Source organism: Erinaceus europaeus, chromosome 13 (genome assembly GCF_950295315.1).
Source record: "Erinaceus europaeus chromosome 13, mEriEur2.1, whole genome shotgun sequence".
NCBI classification, from domain to species: domain Eukaryota; kingdom Metazoa; phylum Chordata; class Mammalia; order Eulipotyphla; family Erinaceidae; genus Erinaceus; species Erinaceus europaeus.
Window position 1 is genome coordinate 86237749 of NC_080174.1, and position 17023 is coordinate 86254771.

Consider the following 17023-nt stretch of genomic DNA (forward strand, 5'->3'; position numbering starts at 1 on the left):
AAAAAAAGAAGGGACAACTATGTATAAACGTGGACAGGTAGTTGTAGAGATGATGGTTGACCCATGTCTACAACCTTAGGGGAGCTGTGGTGGATTGCAGTGGGGAGAGTGAAGATTCAGAACTCTGGTGGTGGGAATGGTGTGGATTCAAACCCCCTGTTGACATGTAATTCTGTAATATAGAATAATTAATTAATTTAAAATTAAATTTTTAATTAATTTTTTATAAAATTAATTTGTTTTATAAAAGCAAAATAATAAATCTTTATTTTAGAAAAGAGTTAGTACAAGGAAAACCCCCTGAGTAGTGCTTGGTATGAAGTAAGACCCATAGAAGTTTTTGTTATTGCTACTCCTATCTTGTTAGAGTCAGAAAAGCCTGGTGGGGAGTCGGGCGGTGGCGCAGCGGGTTAAGCGCAGGTGGCGCAAAGCACAAGGACCGGCATAAGGATCCCGGTTCGAACCCCGGCTCCCCACCTGCAGGGGAGTCGCTTCACAGGCGGTGAAGCAGGTCTGCAGGTGTCTGTCTTTCTCTCCCCCTCTCTGTCTTCCCCTCCTCTCTCCATTTCTCTCTGTCCTATGCAACAATGACAACAACAATAATAACTACAATAAAAACAACAAGGGCAACAAAAAGGAATAAAGAAAGAAAGAAAGAGAAAGAAAGAAAGAAAGAAAGAAAGAAAGAAAGAAAGAAAGAAAGAAAGAAAGAAGAAAAGAAAAGTCTGGTTTATAAGTTAGACTTACCACTCACCAGCAGAATGCCTTTGGTTTTGTGAAATTAGCACAATTATACTGACCTTACTTAATCCTTCAATGTACAAAGAACATAAAACCATATTAGTAGTTAATATTTGATCTTATTAAAAACCAAATCCAAGAGTTTCTTTTATGAAAGGACAAATCCAAAATATTATTGTCTATAATAATAAGCATCATTTTGACCTTGAATTAATTTTATATGATCATTAGCAGTATAAGGTCATAATTTCAAGATTAAACTTTTCTCTGACTGTCTGCAGTGTTTTGTCTAATATTGTAAATCCCCTTCTGTGCTAGAAGTTCCATGCAAAGAGGAGCATGTCTTACACATTCTTGTGTATTTCTCAGCACCTAACACAATACCTAATTATTGCAGAAATCCACATTTAAGAAAATCAAAATTCAAACATGAATTCAAGCAGCTTTTATCTCTTCTCATTTCAAGAATTATACCTAGCAACTCTATATACCTAAGAGCCACCTCTATGAAGTTAGTGTTATCAGTAATCATGTAGGTAATGTGTCAGAAGTAAGGCATATCTGATATTTTATTCAAGGCAAGGAAAAATCCAGACTAAGGGGCAAGCTCTGGGATACTCCTCAAAATGCCTAGAGACTTGCTTCCCAATGGAAAATACATCTGATTCATATTCATTGGGTACTGGGATTCATCACATTGTTAGTTTACTCGACAAGATTACTATCTACCCCACTATTGCTATTTTATTCACAAAAATATAAAATATAATATTGTCAAAAATGTATAAATGAAAAATTATGATGGAATTTCTCATAAATCTTCTTTTTAAAAAACTTAATTTATTTTTTATTAATATCAGTGATTTAATAATGATCAACAAGACTGTGGGGTATAATTCCACACAATTCCCACCACCAGAGTTCAGTATCCCATCCCCTCCACTGAAAGGTTCCCTATTCTTTATCCCTGGAAGTATAGACCAAAGATCTTTATGAGGTGCAGAAAGTGGGAGGTCTGGCTTCTGTAATTGCGTCTCTGCTGGGCATGGGCAGTAACAGGTCAATCCATACCCCCAGCCTGTTTCTATCTTTCACTAGTAGGATAGGGCTCTGGGGCAGTGGGGTTCCAGTGACACATTGGTGAGGTCGTCTGTCCAGGGAAGTCAAGTTGGCATCATGGTAGCATCTGCAACTTGGTGGCTGAAAAGCCTTAAGATACAAAGCAGAACAAATCATTTAATAATCAAGAACCAAAAGGTAAGAATATAGCAGATGAGATGTGGGGTATTCATGTTGGAAGAAACTAGGAAGTCTATTTTAGGTATATCCAAAAGAGCCCCGTGACTTTACTAATTTTCACCTGAGCCTGACAGCTGACCTGCAGGTGGGCTAAAAGTATTGTTTGGGAAGGTGGTGTCAGAGTTGGGAATAGGACTAGAAAACTGGATCAGGCAGAGAGTAGCTCCCAAATACAAAAAAAGTATATACATGTTGTTAACTGTAAACCCCATCGATCTGACCTAGTGCCCATGTCTATTCATATTCAGCACAGGAGCCTGTGTAACCTCTGAATCCTGTCGGTCTGAGAGCTCACATTCCAGGGTCATAGCTAGGAACATTCTAGTCTGCACTCATTTTAAGACCATATTCTATTGAGTAGCAGAGTATGTTGACACAGCTTCCCTTTGGAGAGTGGAGCCATCAACCATCTTCTCTAAGAAATCTAGTAACCTCAATTATTTTCTGCCTCACCAGTTTACCATACTAGCTATAGTGATATGAAACCCCTACTCCCATTTCAAATAACTGCAAACACTTTTTATCTCCTGTGGGGGTTGTCCTTAACCTGAGTGCTAGGACACTCCAAGGACTCCAAGGACTTCATATATTTCTGTTTTTCTTTGCAAAAATGCATCATGACTTTTCCAACAAACCAAAAATTCTATTTCAGATCGTATAAGTATTTTATATATGGATACTCTACTTTGAAAAGCAGTCGTAGATTTGAGTTAAATTATATTAAAAAAACCCCAAATTATCCAAATGCCTCTAAATAACTTATAAATAAAAACTATTATTTATACAAACTCTTCATGGTCTAATTTATAGACCAACTAAGATTTATCTCTCCATATCTCACTTTTCAATTCCAATGTGTGTGTGTGTGCGTGCACGCACACGCACACGCACATGCACACACACACACACACATACACAATTTCTGAAAATGCCATGCGTTCTCTCAGTGTCATGCTGAGGTGTATGTTTGGCCATCTTCCTATTCCACATCCTTGTGTGATCTTATTCCCTCTGAAACCTCAACTCCAAAATCACAGTCTCAAGAAAACCTCCCTGACTTCTCTAAGAAGCAGTAAGTACTTTCATAGAACTTTAGCTATACCGTTCTTGAAGCATTTGTCACATTAATCTCAATTCCTTGAATGTAGCCCTGTCTACTCACTTACCAAACTCCAAGTTTCATTCATGTGGTGACTACGATTCCTGATACATGGTACAAATCCAAACTTCTCACCAATCTTGCCCAGCAATGACAACTGTTAGGAAAGTTATTCTTCTGCAGGACATAGCAATCACTTAATGAATAACTGAACCAAAGAAAAAGCAAACTAAGGAACATGGTTGCCAAATAATGTCCTTTGTTCAGAGTGCCTTCTTGATGTGTAGCTGTCTATAACCTTTCCTGCTGTGAGGTCCAGTAAGGAGTCATTCAAGATGTATTTAATTAAAAGTCACTGTGATCTTGACTCTGCTTTCATAACTGTGGATGCCCCATAAGACAAGCTCATGTCATAGTTCCTTTCTCCTAAATGGAGGACCTGACATTATATCAGGACCTAAACTTTGACCTTGTATACAGCTGAGTACCAATCTTAAATCTTTTGTCAGCCGGCTTTGTACAAACTATGAGCCTTGGTTCCATCAACTACAAAATGATGAGAATATCTCATATGTTTATATAGATAATATCTATAAAACACAAAATAGATACACAACAATTAATGATGATGGAGGTTATTCTAGTAGTGAAGTTGAGGTTGATGAGACTGATAATTAACATAAAGTTAGTACTTAAAATTCTAAGTCTTTGAGAATAAGGACTGTTTGCCTTTGAGTTTCCAGCACCGATCATATGCCCCACATATTAACATATAGTTGAGAAGATAGCGTAGTGGTAGTGGGGGGCGGGGGTTGCATGCAAGAGGTTCTACATTCAATCTCAGTACTGATAACCAAAGTTGAGTTGTGCTTGAGTTAAAAAAAATGAAGAGTCACTAAGTTCAAGATATTGAAAACAGAGACAAGAAAAGAAGACACTAGTACAGACTAAAATTACCAAGGGAAAAAAAATCATAGAGATAAGAAATGTTTTGCATGTTCACAGCCCAGGTTAGAGCCAGGCCTGCACTACTGGAAGAAGCTACAATGCTATGGTGTCTGTCTGAGTGTCAATCTATCTGTCTACCTGAAAAAAACTGGCCCAGAGCAGTATAGCCCCAGTGACACATGAGAGAGAGAAAGAGAGGGAGAGGGAGAGGGAGAGGGAGAGGGAGAGAGAGAGAGAGAGAAAGGAAGAAAACAAAAGCTATTTAGAAGCATTTTTCATAGTCAGGAAAGAGAACTGAAGTTACTGTAAGTTTATTGTAAAAGTTTAAAAGTATAACATATCTGTAACAAGATGAGAAAGAGTAAAGGTGTTTATTTTGTACAAAGGAGAAACTGTGTGTTGTTAATTAAATGGAATTGCTGAAATTTTAGGGTTCAATAGTTTAGAGATTAGTACAAAGATAGCAGGTTTCACCTTTGATTCTTTTGGAACCACAAGTTGTATCAAAACCTTGCAGGAAAATGTTGCACTTAGTCTCTAAACTTGAATGGGAAAATACGAGCTATGTAGTATGACAAGTACATTTGAATTTTAGTTTTGCTGCTTAAATGTATTATGTTGTCTTGGAAAAGTAGATTACCTCTTTGACCTTCTGTTTTCCCTTCTGTAAAAATGGAAATAATGCTTATCTAAGAAGGCTGATGTGGAGTGTGAATAAGATAACTCCTTACAGGCTAGCCAGTGTGATGCCCGGAACTTATAACATATTCAAAACTCCAAGTGTTACTATTACTTTAAGCGACGTGACTATGCATTTTGTGTCTGTGCTACAACAAGCTGTATGTATTGGTGGTGTATGATTTTGATGTGACCCTACTTGGTCTAAGAGTAGTGTGTGTGTGTGTGTGTGTGTGTGTGTGTGTGTGTGTTTTGAAGGTTGAATAATCCAGAAAAGCAACATATGTAACATATTATCCTATATCTGCCTATCTCTTCAGACTGAAGAAATGCAAAGCCTTTTGACTTGGGGGGTTGTGTAGGTAGAATATAGATGTGGTAAACTGTCCTTTATTAACCACCTGCTGTACAAACTGTCATGCAAATACTGCCAGAAGCTTTATGGAAAACTCCTATGTCTTTATTCTGCTTGGATTTTTTTTTTCTGTAGTAAAATACATAGTTGAATCGATTTCAGATGTGTCTGTCTATCAACCAGCCAAATATTTCCTGTTAAATACTTGAGCTCTGTGTTGACTATACAGCGATGGCTCACTAAAGGCCATGTGTAATGTCCATTACATTATTTTGTTAGCAGTGAAATTCATCTTTTAATCCTTTAGCCGGCTTTAAGTTTCACAAAAGATGTCTCTTATGCTTTGAATAAAGGAAGATTTTTCCATCTCATTCAGGTTCTTCCCGGGGACCCAGCCCCTTAACCATGGGAGCCCAGGACACCCTCCCTGTTGCAGCAGCCTTCACAGAAACGGTGAACGCCTACTTCAAAGGAGCTGATCCCAGCAAGTAAGCTTACGGTGTGGTCCATTTCTATTCTCTCCAAACTCTCTACTAGCAGTGGGGGCTCTTTAACTAATCGCTTCCAATTTTCACCCTAAGACAAACAAAACATCTAGTTAACTGTAACAGGTGGTTGACCTAGAATAGAAAAGAAAGCTTAAAGTATTAATTCACTGATTTTTTAAATAAACCAACAGATCTCAATGACCTAGTATCTTCCTATCAAGAATGTTTTTTGTTCAGTATTGGTTGCATATTTAAAAGATAAAACCCTATGAACACTAAGAAGATGTGTTATCTCATGAAAATAAGCATCCAGATCACTTCTTTTATTGTTTTGGTCTTTTTTCTGGATGGAAATAATTCAGGTTTAAATTGAAGTCATGGTGCACTGGCATGAGAACTTAGAAGGAAAAAAAAATCCCAACATTTTATAATTCCTAGAGTCGTAAGAGGAAAAGCTATAGAGCTAACCTTACTAAATAAGGAAAAACTACCACAACACACACACACACACACTTGCACACACACTGTAATCCCAGCAAAGTAAAAATGTTAGGGAAAGGACACTGCTCTCTGCTCACAAGTCTTATTTTACTTATATTCGTACATGCTGACAATGGACTTATACCTGTAAGTGTATAAGTAATTAAGGTGTTTTGTCTCTCTGTATAGTTGCCTACATAGTTTCAGGAAATCTGTGGGTTCGCTGGAACTGTGTTGTATATCTTATGTGCAAAATGCTTTTCTCCATAGAGAGGGCCTATAGCATTCATCAATTTTATAAAGTGTATATGATTTTTAAAGTTATTACTGAGGGACTGGTCAGTGGCACACCGGGTTGAGTGCACACAGTACAAAGCATAAGAACCCACTCAAAGATCCCGGTTTAAGCCCCTGACTCCCCACCTGTAGGGGGGTCACTTCACAAGCAGTGATGCAAGTCTGCAGGTGTCTTTCTCTCTCCCTCTCTGTCTCCCCTCCCCTCTCAATTTCTCTCTGTCCTAGCCAATAAAATGAAAAAAAAAAAAGAGGCCACCAGGAACAGTGGGTTTGTAGTGCACATACCAAGCTCCAGCAATAACCCTGGAGGCAAAAAAATAAAAAATTAAAAAATTAAAATGTATTATTGTTCTACATTGAAAACTATCAATATATATGCCTCCTCACTTCCTGGGGGGAAGCTTCACAAACTGTGAAGTAGTATTGCAGGTGTGTCTGTCTGTCTCTCCTTCTCTATCTCCTCTTTCCTTCTCAATTTCTCTCTGTATCCAAATATATATACATATGTCTCACTGGTTTTAAAAACATGACCTAGTAATAATTTCAGGGCTGAATCAGATGGATAAAGAAACTAAGGTGAAAAGATAATTGTTCTTAATATCTCCACTTAGTACATAAAAATAACAATGAGAAAAAACCAAATTGCATATACAACACTAGACTGCTTTATAAAAATGTTTTGACAGTGATAGTTATATATAATTAAAACTTAAATCTCTCCACATGTACTTTAAATAGGAAACAGTGACTAATCGTGAATACTCTTTACGCTTCAGAAAAACTTGGGCTTTAAGTCTAAATCTAAAGCTATTATTCCAGAAAACTAATATAATTAGTAACTCCGCATTTAACTATCCTGCCTAACCTTTGGGACCTATCAGCCTCCTTAAATATCATGTCCTCTTAAGGAACATCTAGGTTTTATTCTAAGCTAAGATTATTGCAGAGAAAGGAGCACAGCGGGTTCTGTTATAGTTCACTTGGGTTGCTCAAACAGAATGTCGTAGTTACAGGGTGTATTTAAACAAGAGACATTGATTTATCATGGCTCTGGAGGTTGATCTGCACGTGGTCAAGACTGGTGGGCTTCATGCCTGGTGGAAACTGGTGGGCTTGGTCCAGAGATGGCACGCCTCCATGGCTGAAAGGACAGAGGAGTCCACTGAGTTCTCTTTCTTCAGGGTACTCGCCCCATAAGAACTCCACCCTCATCTTATCACCTACCAAAACCCCCACCTCCAACATCCACGAGCCTTTAGACATTCCTTATACTGCTCTCTGGTTTCTCCCTGTCTTTTTTCTTTTTGTTTTCAAAGTGAGAAGTCATTTACCACAACCATACATCGATAACCATTAAAATCTATACCATATTTATCCTTGAATTGTTCAGAGTAAGTAGGTGCAGATTATACAACGATTTATCAGTTCAAAGAAATATTTATCGCTTGGTTTTTTTTAATATTTTATTTATTTTATTTTTGAGATTAATGCAGAGAGAGAGAGAGATACAGAGAGAAACACCAGAGCACTGCTCAGCTCTGGCTTATGGTGGTACGGGGCATTGAACCTGGGATTTAGGAGCGTCAGGCATGAGAGTCTGTTTGCATAACCATTATGCTATCTCCCCCACCCAGCGGTTAAGCGCAGGTGGCACAAAGCACAAGGACCGGCATAAGGATCTTGGTTCAAGCCCCCGGCTCCCCACCTGCAGGGGAGTCGCTTCACAAGCGGTGAAGCAGGTCTGCAGGTGTCTATCTTTCTCTCTCCCTGTCTCCCCTTCCTCTCTCCGTTTCTCTCTATCCTATCCAACAACGAAGGCATCAATAACAACAACAATAATGACTACAACAATAAAACAACAAGGGCAAAAACAAAGGGAAAATAAATAAATAAATAAGAAATACTTATCGCTGACTGGCTAATATCTTAGAAAATTCAAGATGACCTAAATCTAAAAAGACAGGCAGGGAAGGGGGTGGGTGGTGGTGCAGCTGGTTGAGCACACACATATTACCCTGTTCAAGGACCCGGGTTTGAGCCCCCAGTCCCCACCTGCAGGGGGAAAGCTTCATGAACGGTGAAGCAGACCTACAGGTGTCTCTCTGCCTCTCTCCCTCTCTATCTCCCCCCTTCCTCTCAATTTCTGGCTGTCTCTATCCAACAAATAAATAAAGATACTTTAAAAAAAATTAAAGACAGGCAGAAAAAATTATCTTTAAAAACAAACACATAGGTGCTAGGCGGTGGCCCACTTAGTTGAGTATACACATTACCGTGTTTTCACCTGTAGAGAGGGAAGCTTTATGAGTGCTGAAGCAGCACTGTGTCTCCCCATTCCTCTCCACCTTCTACTTCTCCACCTTCTCCTCTTTCTCCTTCTCCTTCCCCAGCTTTGTGACTGCTAAAGCACTACTGTGTCTCCCCATTGTTCTTCTCCTTCTCTTTCACCTTCCCCTTCCCTTCCCCCTTCTTCTCCTCCTCCTCCTCTTCCGCTTCCTCCTCCTCCTTCTTTTCTCTCTCTCTTTCTCTTTTTTTTTTTCTACCAGAGCACTGCTCAACTCTGGCTTATGGTGGTGTGGGGAATTGAACCCAGGACTTCAGAGCCTTAGGCATGGAAGTCTCTTCATAACTATACATTATTATATAACCTCATCCCTATCTCTTCTCCATCTCCTCCTTCCCTCTCAATTTCTTTCTATCTCTATCCAAAAATAAATCAATAAATATGGAAAATAAATTAGTAAGGAAAAACATTAAAGTTTTGTGGTCATGGGGTTGGAGCAGTGGATAAAGCGTTAGACTCACAAGCGTGAGGTCCTGAGTTCAGTCCCCGGTGGACTGTACCAGAGTGATGGCTGGTTCTTTCTCTCTACTCCTAGCTTTCTCATTAATAAATAAATAAAATCTTTTAAAAAGCATTAACGTAAAAAATTATAATAAAGAGCATTAAAGTTTTTAGGAGAGCATACGGGAGTGAAAAAAACAGTAGAAATCATACTAAAATATTTTTTAAAAATCACTTTATTGGGGAGGTTGATGGCTTACAGTGCAGTTGACACATGAGTACAGTCTCACATTTCCCTGTGAAAGTTCTCTGCAGAACACTCTCACCCACTGCCTGGATCCTTTTCCATCAAATTAATTCTCTTCTCTCATTCATTCATTTACTCATCCATCCTTTCATTCAAGATCTAACTGGTCGCCCATGTTTCCACATTTTCTAAAGTATCAAGCCTTTTTCCAAAAAGCCTATGTTTAAAGTCAAAATGTTTAGAGTGGTCTCTAAGCGCCTATAAGAGCTGGTCTTTCAAAGGCCTTTACTCAGGTGGAGAACATTAGCCAGTTCCCAGAACCCTGAGAACTAACACATCTCAGGCTTGAGAGAAGGTAACTTCAGTCATGGTGCAGTTTATCTGAAAAAGCCTGGAAAGACACACAGGCTATCCCGGGCTGGGATAGCATCCAGTGTGTACCCCTATCCTGACCCTCCCAGGTACTTATTTGTAAAATTATGCATTACATCAAAAGGAATGAAGAAAATTAAAGTTGTCCTTTTTTAAAAAAAAAGAAACATACACCAGGAGTAGAATGTGAAGACACAAATAACGGGTGATTATATATCACATAGATAAAGATCAGAATGCATTTCTAAGGGGAGAGGACATCAGAATTAGGGTCTTAAAACTACCATTGTCCAAATGTCATTATGCCAGGTACACTGTTTTGATGCCATAAGACAGTGAGTTTAAGGGGGCCAGGTGGTGGCGCACCTGGTTGAGCGTACATGTTACAATGCACAAGGACAGAGGTTTGAGTCCCTGGTCCCCACCTGCAGGAGGAAAGCTTCACGACTGGTGAAGCAGTGTTGTAGGTGTCTCTCTGTCTCTCCTCTTCTCTATCCCCCCTCCCCTTTTAATTTCTGGCTGTCTCTAATCAGTAAATAAATGAAGATAATAATAATAATAAGATAGTGAGTTTATTCCAGTCACTCCATATCCAAGCTCTAGACCCTCCAGGCAGCAGCCAGACATGAAAGTTATGCATAATCGCACCGTGTAATACCACCATCAATTAACCTGTGGGCCAAGAAAAATCTCACATATTCAGACTTTGCCCTGGAGTAGGATTCTTGTAGGAAGGAGAAAAGGCTGAAAAACAGGACTCATGGTATTATTAGCCAAAGGAATGTACCTGGTAGATAAACAAGGTATATTTTTTCTTTTTTTTTTCTCTTTTTTATTTTATTTTTATTGTATCCATGTGTCCATGACTGCAATGTAAACCATCACCCCGCCACCAACACAAAAAAGAGGAAGAAAGGAAGAAAGAGAAAGAGAGAAAGAAAGAGAGAGAGATGGAGGGAGGAAGGAAGGAACAAAGGAAGGAAGGAACAAAGGAAGGAAGGAAGGAAGGAAGGAAGGAAGGAAGGAAGGAAGAAAGAAAGAGAGAAAGAAAGAAAGAAAGAGAAAGAAAGAGGGGGCTGGGCAGTAGTGCCACAGGTTAGACGCATATAGTGCAAAGCAGAAAACGGGCTTAAGGATCCCAGTTCGAGTCCCCAGCTCCTCACCTGCCGGAGGTCACTTCGCAAGCAGTGAAGCAGGTCTGCAGGTGTCTCTTTCTCTCCTCCTCTCTGTCTTTCCTTCCTCTCTCGATTTCTCTCTGTCCTATCTAACAACAACAGCTATGACAACAATAACAATAACAGCTACAACAAGTGCAACAACAAGGGCAACAACATGGGAAAAATGGCCTCCAGGAGCAGTGGATTCATAGTGCAGGCACCAAGCCCCAGCAATAACCCTGGAGGAAAAAAAAAAGAGAGAGAGAGATAGAAGGGGAAAACATGAAACAAAAAGAGGAAATACCATCATAGTACCAAAGTTTTCCCACTGGGCTTTATATCCTGTGTCATCTGCTTGGCAAATTAGGCATCCTTAGTTGTATTCTTTTCCTGAATATGCATAATACCTGTAAGAAGTATTCTGACACCTGAGTCTTTTCAGTAGTTAATAGACAAAAAATTCCTAGACTTTAACCGCTGGCTGGGTAAACATACTACTAGCTCTTACTTGAACCCTTTTGGTGCTAAAAGATGAAGTTCAGGGGGTTAATTCTCTAATCACTAGAAAGATTCAGGTTACTCAGTTGTCTCCTGTCCTTTGCTTATAATCACATTTTTGGAAGCAGGCAAAACAGCTCACTTAGTGTGTTGTGCACTACCAGGTATGAACCCAGTCTGCGCCATGTTGAAGGAAGCTGTTCTTTCTTAAGCTAACTCTATGCATCTTTAAAAAATAACAATAATGATATAAGTAATCATATCTTGTTTATTTAAATAGAGTCTGCTTCCCCACCCACCCACCGCTGGCTTTAATTGAAAGTCTAGGTAAAGATTATAATTTTTTTTCCTCACTTCCAATTAATACATTGTATAGTGCCTTGTACATTATATAGATACCCAATACACAGTTGTTAAACCTATGAATTAACATTTGCTATTTACTGTTATTCTTATTCATTTGAAGAACTTTTTATTGTGTTTCAACTCTGAGTTCTATGTTATGCACCTTGGTCTTTGTAGAACCTATGATTCAGTGCTTACCTTCATAACACTAGGTTAGACATGACCAAGAGACTACAAAATAATTTCCAAAAGGAAGAAGGAGAAGGAGAAGGAGAAGGAGTAGAAGGAAGATCTGTGCATTTATCCAAGAAAGAAAAACTCAAGGAATGCTGAATGGGAGAGAGACTAAAGAAAGTTTCAGGAAGACCTGCCTTTGAAATGTGAAAAGGGTTTTGTCTTGTGAATAAGCCAATAAAAGGAGGTCATGAATAAAGGAAAGGGGGTTTCATACGGGTTAATGGTTTAGCCGCAGCGTTTTGCTCTCCTGACTCAACTAGGAATGGCAAATAAAATCACCTGAGAACGCAACAAGATAAGACTAGGATCGCGCCAGGAACCCACCAAGCCACAGGTGAATGCAAACACATGCAGCTCATGGACAGAGGGGTTTAAGGAGAGATTCCTGGGGCTAAAAGTCCATACCTACTCAGGAGCGGATGGTATCAGTCCAACAGTCTGCCAGTTGAAGTGCCACCTCTGGTCTGAGTTTTGTCAACAAAAAGACTGCTGAAGGGAGAAGAGCACCGAAGTCTCACCATTTTACAAATGTGGGTCTCCACTGCTGTTGCCCATCAGGGGCTGGAACAGCATCAAGGAAGCCCTACACTGACATCGGGGAGCAGAGAGCTGGCCGGGTGACTCGGAGAAAATCTACGCTCCTGGTGGTCAGGAGGTATGGCTCTATAGGAGGAGCCTTTTCAAGTTGTTCTCACGATAAAGTAGGAGAAGGGTGAATAATGCCCTCAGAAATCAGGATTTATTCAGAAACACAGGGCCACAGAGCACTGCTTGGCTTAGCTCCAGCTGGTGGTGGAGCGGAGATTGGGCCCAGAAAGTTGCATATGTGCCAAGGTCAGGATGCTTTGAATGGAAGACCATGGACTTACCAAAGTGGTGCACAGGAATCACATTCTGTGTGATGGTGTTTCTGATGGCATACACAAATGAAATTCACATGTTCCCTGACCAAAATCGACTGCATTTCGGTTGACCAATAAATATGGTTCAACCTTTGGTAATAGGAGACGTTCAGCTTATAAGTCACTTGACCCATTGACTTTGAGATTCTTGAATTCTAGATAAGTATTTTAGGTGATTTCAAATTGTATTCCTGAAGCAAAACTTCTCAGATATTTCTGTGTCGTACTATTTCAAATTTTTATAACTCAAGTTCATGTAAAATGCAGACATATTCCATATTTGATAGGAACACTCTTCAAGGATTAGCAAAAATTTATGCCAATAAGAATAGCTTCAAAATTAATTATTATGTAGAAAAACTTAGGTCCACTTAAATACCGGGTTGGCTGAATAAAATGGTCTGATGGAGATGAAATACAGAATGTGATTTAACTGAGAAGACTCAGTACTACTTATATTACTACTTACATTGACTTCTCATCTCTCACCCAATATTGTTAAACTTTTGAAGGCAGAAGCTGTTCTGCTCATTTTTTAGTTGCCTCCATCCTCACAGATTGCCAAGCTAGCTTTGCAGGCAAGAGAGAGATGACCAGGAACTCATGGCTGAGTGGGAACACAATGCAATTCTCTCTCTTATTGATCAGAAAAGAATCTGCCTTTATACCTCCTGCAACGGAAGTGGCAGGTCGGAAAAAGAAAGTGACTAGGAGAGGGGGCGGAGCGTGAAAGTAGCAAGGTTCCATCTAACCAGTGGGGATTAAACTAAATGCTCTGCAGGCAGGGCGGGTCTCAGGTAAAGCAGTGATTATGTAAATAGACCACAGCATCAAGCAATGCAAGGGAACCTGGTGTAATAACCAACACAGATCAAAGGAAAGCATACATAGAGACAGAATTATGAATGCTACTCTCTGAGTGCAGTGAGGAGCACGTGGCAACTTAAGGAAGCTCACCTGACATCACCCTCAAACCCAGCCTTATACACACAAAGCTAGAGAATCCTTTTTAAATATATTTTTTAAATATTTGGTTGATTGATTTATTTTGGATAGAGACAAAGAGAAATTGAGAGGGAAGGGGAGGTAGGAAGGAAAAAAGAAAGATACCTGAAGACTGTCTCAACACTTATAGAGCTTCCTTGCTATAGGTGAGGGTCAGGGGCTTGAACCCCATTTTTCACACACAGTAACAGGTGCATTCTACCAGGTGCACCACCGCCTGGCTCAAAGTTATAGAAACGTCAAATAAGCTTGTTCACATGCATACCAGACACCATGTCATGGGAGACATACGTGTCTCACCAATCACAGCTGCATAGTGTGTGTGTGTCAGGTAATGGGAAAACACACTTTCCTGTGCTCTGACAGAAGAAATGCTTTCATTTAATAATCTCAGTTTCCCTAGAAAATTCATTCCTGAAATTTCTTTCTCTTTCTTTCTTTCTTTAAAAAAGGAGACATTAACAAAACCATAGGATAAGAGGGGTACAACTCCACACAATTCCCACCACCAGAACTCTGTATCCCATCCCCTCACCTGATAGCTTTACTATTCTTTATCCCTCTGGGAGTATGGACCCAGGATCATTGTGGAATGCAGAAGGTGGAAGGTTTGGCTTCTGTCATTGCTTCCCCACTGAACATGGGCATTGACAGGTCGATCCATACTCCCAGCCTGTCTCTCTCTTTCCCTAGTGGGGTGGGGCTCTGGGGAATCAGAGCTCCAGGACACATTGGTGGGAAGGGAAGGACACATTGTCTGTCCAGGGAAGTCTGGTCAGCATTTTGCTGGCATCTGGAACTTGGTGGCTGAAAAAAGAGTTAACATACAAAGCCAAACAAATTGTTGACCAGTCAAGGACCTAAAGGCTGGAATAGTGCAGATGAAGTGTTGGGGGGTGGGTATTCACTGAAAACTATAGTGTACTTTTGCTTATTCCCAAACTTTCAATTATAGAACTGGTGCAGGGTCAGTTACCCAGGTATATAAAGAAATTTTAGGGGCTGGGTGGTGGCACACCTCGTTGGGTGCATATGTTGCAGTGCGCAAGGATCCAGGTTCGAGCCCCTGGTCCCCACCTGCAAAGGGAAAGCTTGGCGAGCAGTGAAGCGATGTTGCAAGTGTCTCTCTGTTTCTCTCCCTTCTCTACCCCCTCCTTCCATCTCCATTTCTGGCTGGCTCTATTTAATAAACAAATAAAGGTTAAACATTTTTTAGAAAAGGAAATTTTAAAGTAGTTCACTCATCTTCAGTATTTACTGTTTCCTCAAGAAGAAGAATCCTTTTTTAAAATCTCTGATTCTGAATGGGGTGGACCAAGAGACACTGATTTGCCCTTACCTCTGAAAAAAGCTCAAAGGTAGACAAGTTGTATCTAAAGATTTGCAAGACACTAGACATCATGTGAGGGACAGTGACCCTTAGGAAATGAGGTGTACCATATAATTTTCTCAGTTTGCATCCTTGAGTACAACAGTGCATCAGATAAGAAGAGCACAGCAGAGTCCTGTTGAGTTCATCAAGAGGCGTCTCATTGTTTGAAGGGGGCACCTAAAGGAAGGTAATGACCGGTGCCTACTTCTGGTCACCAACACTCTGGAAGCCGGCTGTGGAGAAGGTGAACACACGGTGACTGGTAGAGTGGAGCTTCTTGCCCTGTGGGAGCTGGTTGGCCATCTGAATGAGGCAGTCGCGTGCCTTAGAAACGCCAGCTGCAAGAGAAGCTGCCTGGGCTATCAGATAAAGCCACAGGAGTTGCAAATAACTAGCACTGTGGGTCGGGGTGTATCAGATGCTGTGCCATGGCCACACACAGGTCTCCTGCACGTTAGGAAGCTGCCACAACATGAGCTCTGTCTGGTGCAGGACAGCAAGTAAACACGCTAAGCCAGGCAAGCGAATCTGTTCTGCCTGCAGTGTCACCTAGCACCCTCTGTTGACAAAGCTTTATGCGGACACAGAAGGAAACCGTAGGTAAAGGGCCCATTATCTGTTTTCTCAGAGTGAAAAAAAAAAGTAAAGGATGAATTGGAGCTATGTTGTTGTTTATATAACAATTGAAACAGTGACCCTAAAAGTCAAAACAACTTTGAGAAGGAAAAGTTCAACTGATAAGAGATACTCCTTTACTTCAACACTAGTATAAAGTTACAAAAAAAAAAAAAAAGATATTGCTCTATTAGTGTAAAGACAGACAGAATGGGTCAGAGGAAGAGTTTAGGTAAGTCAGAAGTAGATGTCTATGGACAACTGATTTTCAACAAAACTGCAAGGTGATTCAGTGGCAAAGTGTTTTTTATTCAACCAATTGTGCTGAACAATTAGCTATCCATATCTACAAACAAGAAAGTGAACTCATAGCTGTATCTCACACTTTATTAAAAATTAATTGCCCAGCTCCCCACCCGTAGGGTAGTCGCTTCACAGGCAGTGAAGCAGGTCTGCAGGTGTCTATCTTTCTCTCCCCCCTCTCTGTCTTCCCCTCCTCTCTCCATTTCTCTCTGTCCTATCCAACAATGATGACATGAATAACAACAACAATAACTACAACAATGAAAAAACAAGGGAAACAGAAGGGAATGAATAAATATAAAAATTTTTTTTAAAAAATTAACTGGACCCCCACACCTATGGCCAACTAACTTTTTACAAGGGGGGCTCAAACCATTAAGTGGCAAATGGAGAGTTTCTTCTCAAAGGGTGCTGGAAAAATTGAACTGAAAGATGTAAGCTGTTGAAATTGAACCATCACTTATCACCATGCACAAAGGTCAACTCCAAGTGGATCAAGGACATGGACATTTGGACAGAAACTATCAAATACACAGAAGAAATTATTGGCAGGAAACTTCACAACCTATGCTTCAAAGGAGCCTTCAAGGATTCAAATCCAACAGCAAAGAAAATAAAAGTGAAAATAAGCCAATGGGATGACGTCAAACTGAAGAGCTTCTGCGCAGCAAAGGGGATGGCCACACAAACAGAGAGACACCCTACGGCATGGGAGAAGATCTGTGTACAAAATACATATTTAGTAAACTAAGCACCAAAATAACAACCCCACTAGAAAATGGGGAAGGACATGGACAGAC

At 40.2% G+C, this 17023-nt stretch overlaps 1 protein-coding gene across 5 annotated transcripts in view; it reads left to right on the forward strand.

Moving 5' to 3' along the window:
• SGIP1 (SH3GL interacting endocytic adaptor 1) overlaps positions 1-17023 on the forward strand; it is a 217906-nt gene that overhangs the window by 179971 nt on the left and 20912 nt on the right. For all 5 annotated transcript variants that reach the window (XM_060206371.1, XM_060206368.1, XM_060206367.1 and 2 more), the window contains one exon: positions 5497-5608. In XM_060206371.1, the coding sequence (XP_060062354.1) occupies positions 5497-5608 (112 nt within the window). The remainder of the gene's footprint in view (positions 1-5496; positions 5609-17023) is intronic.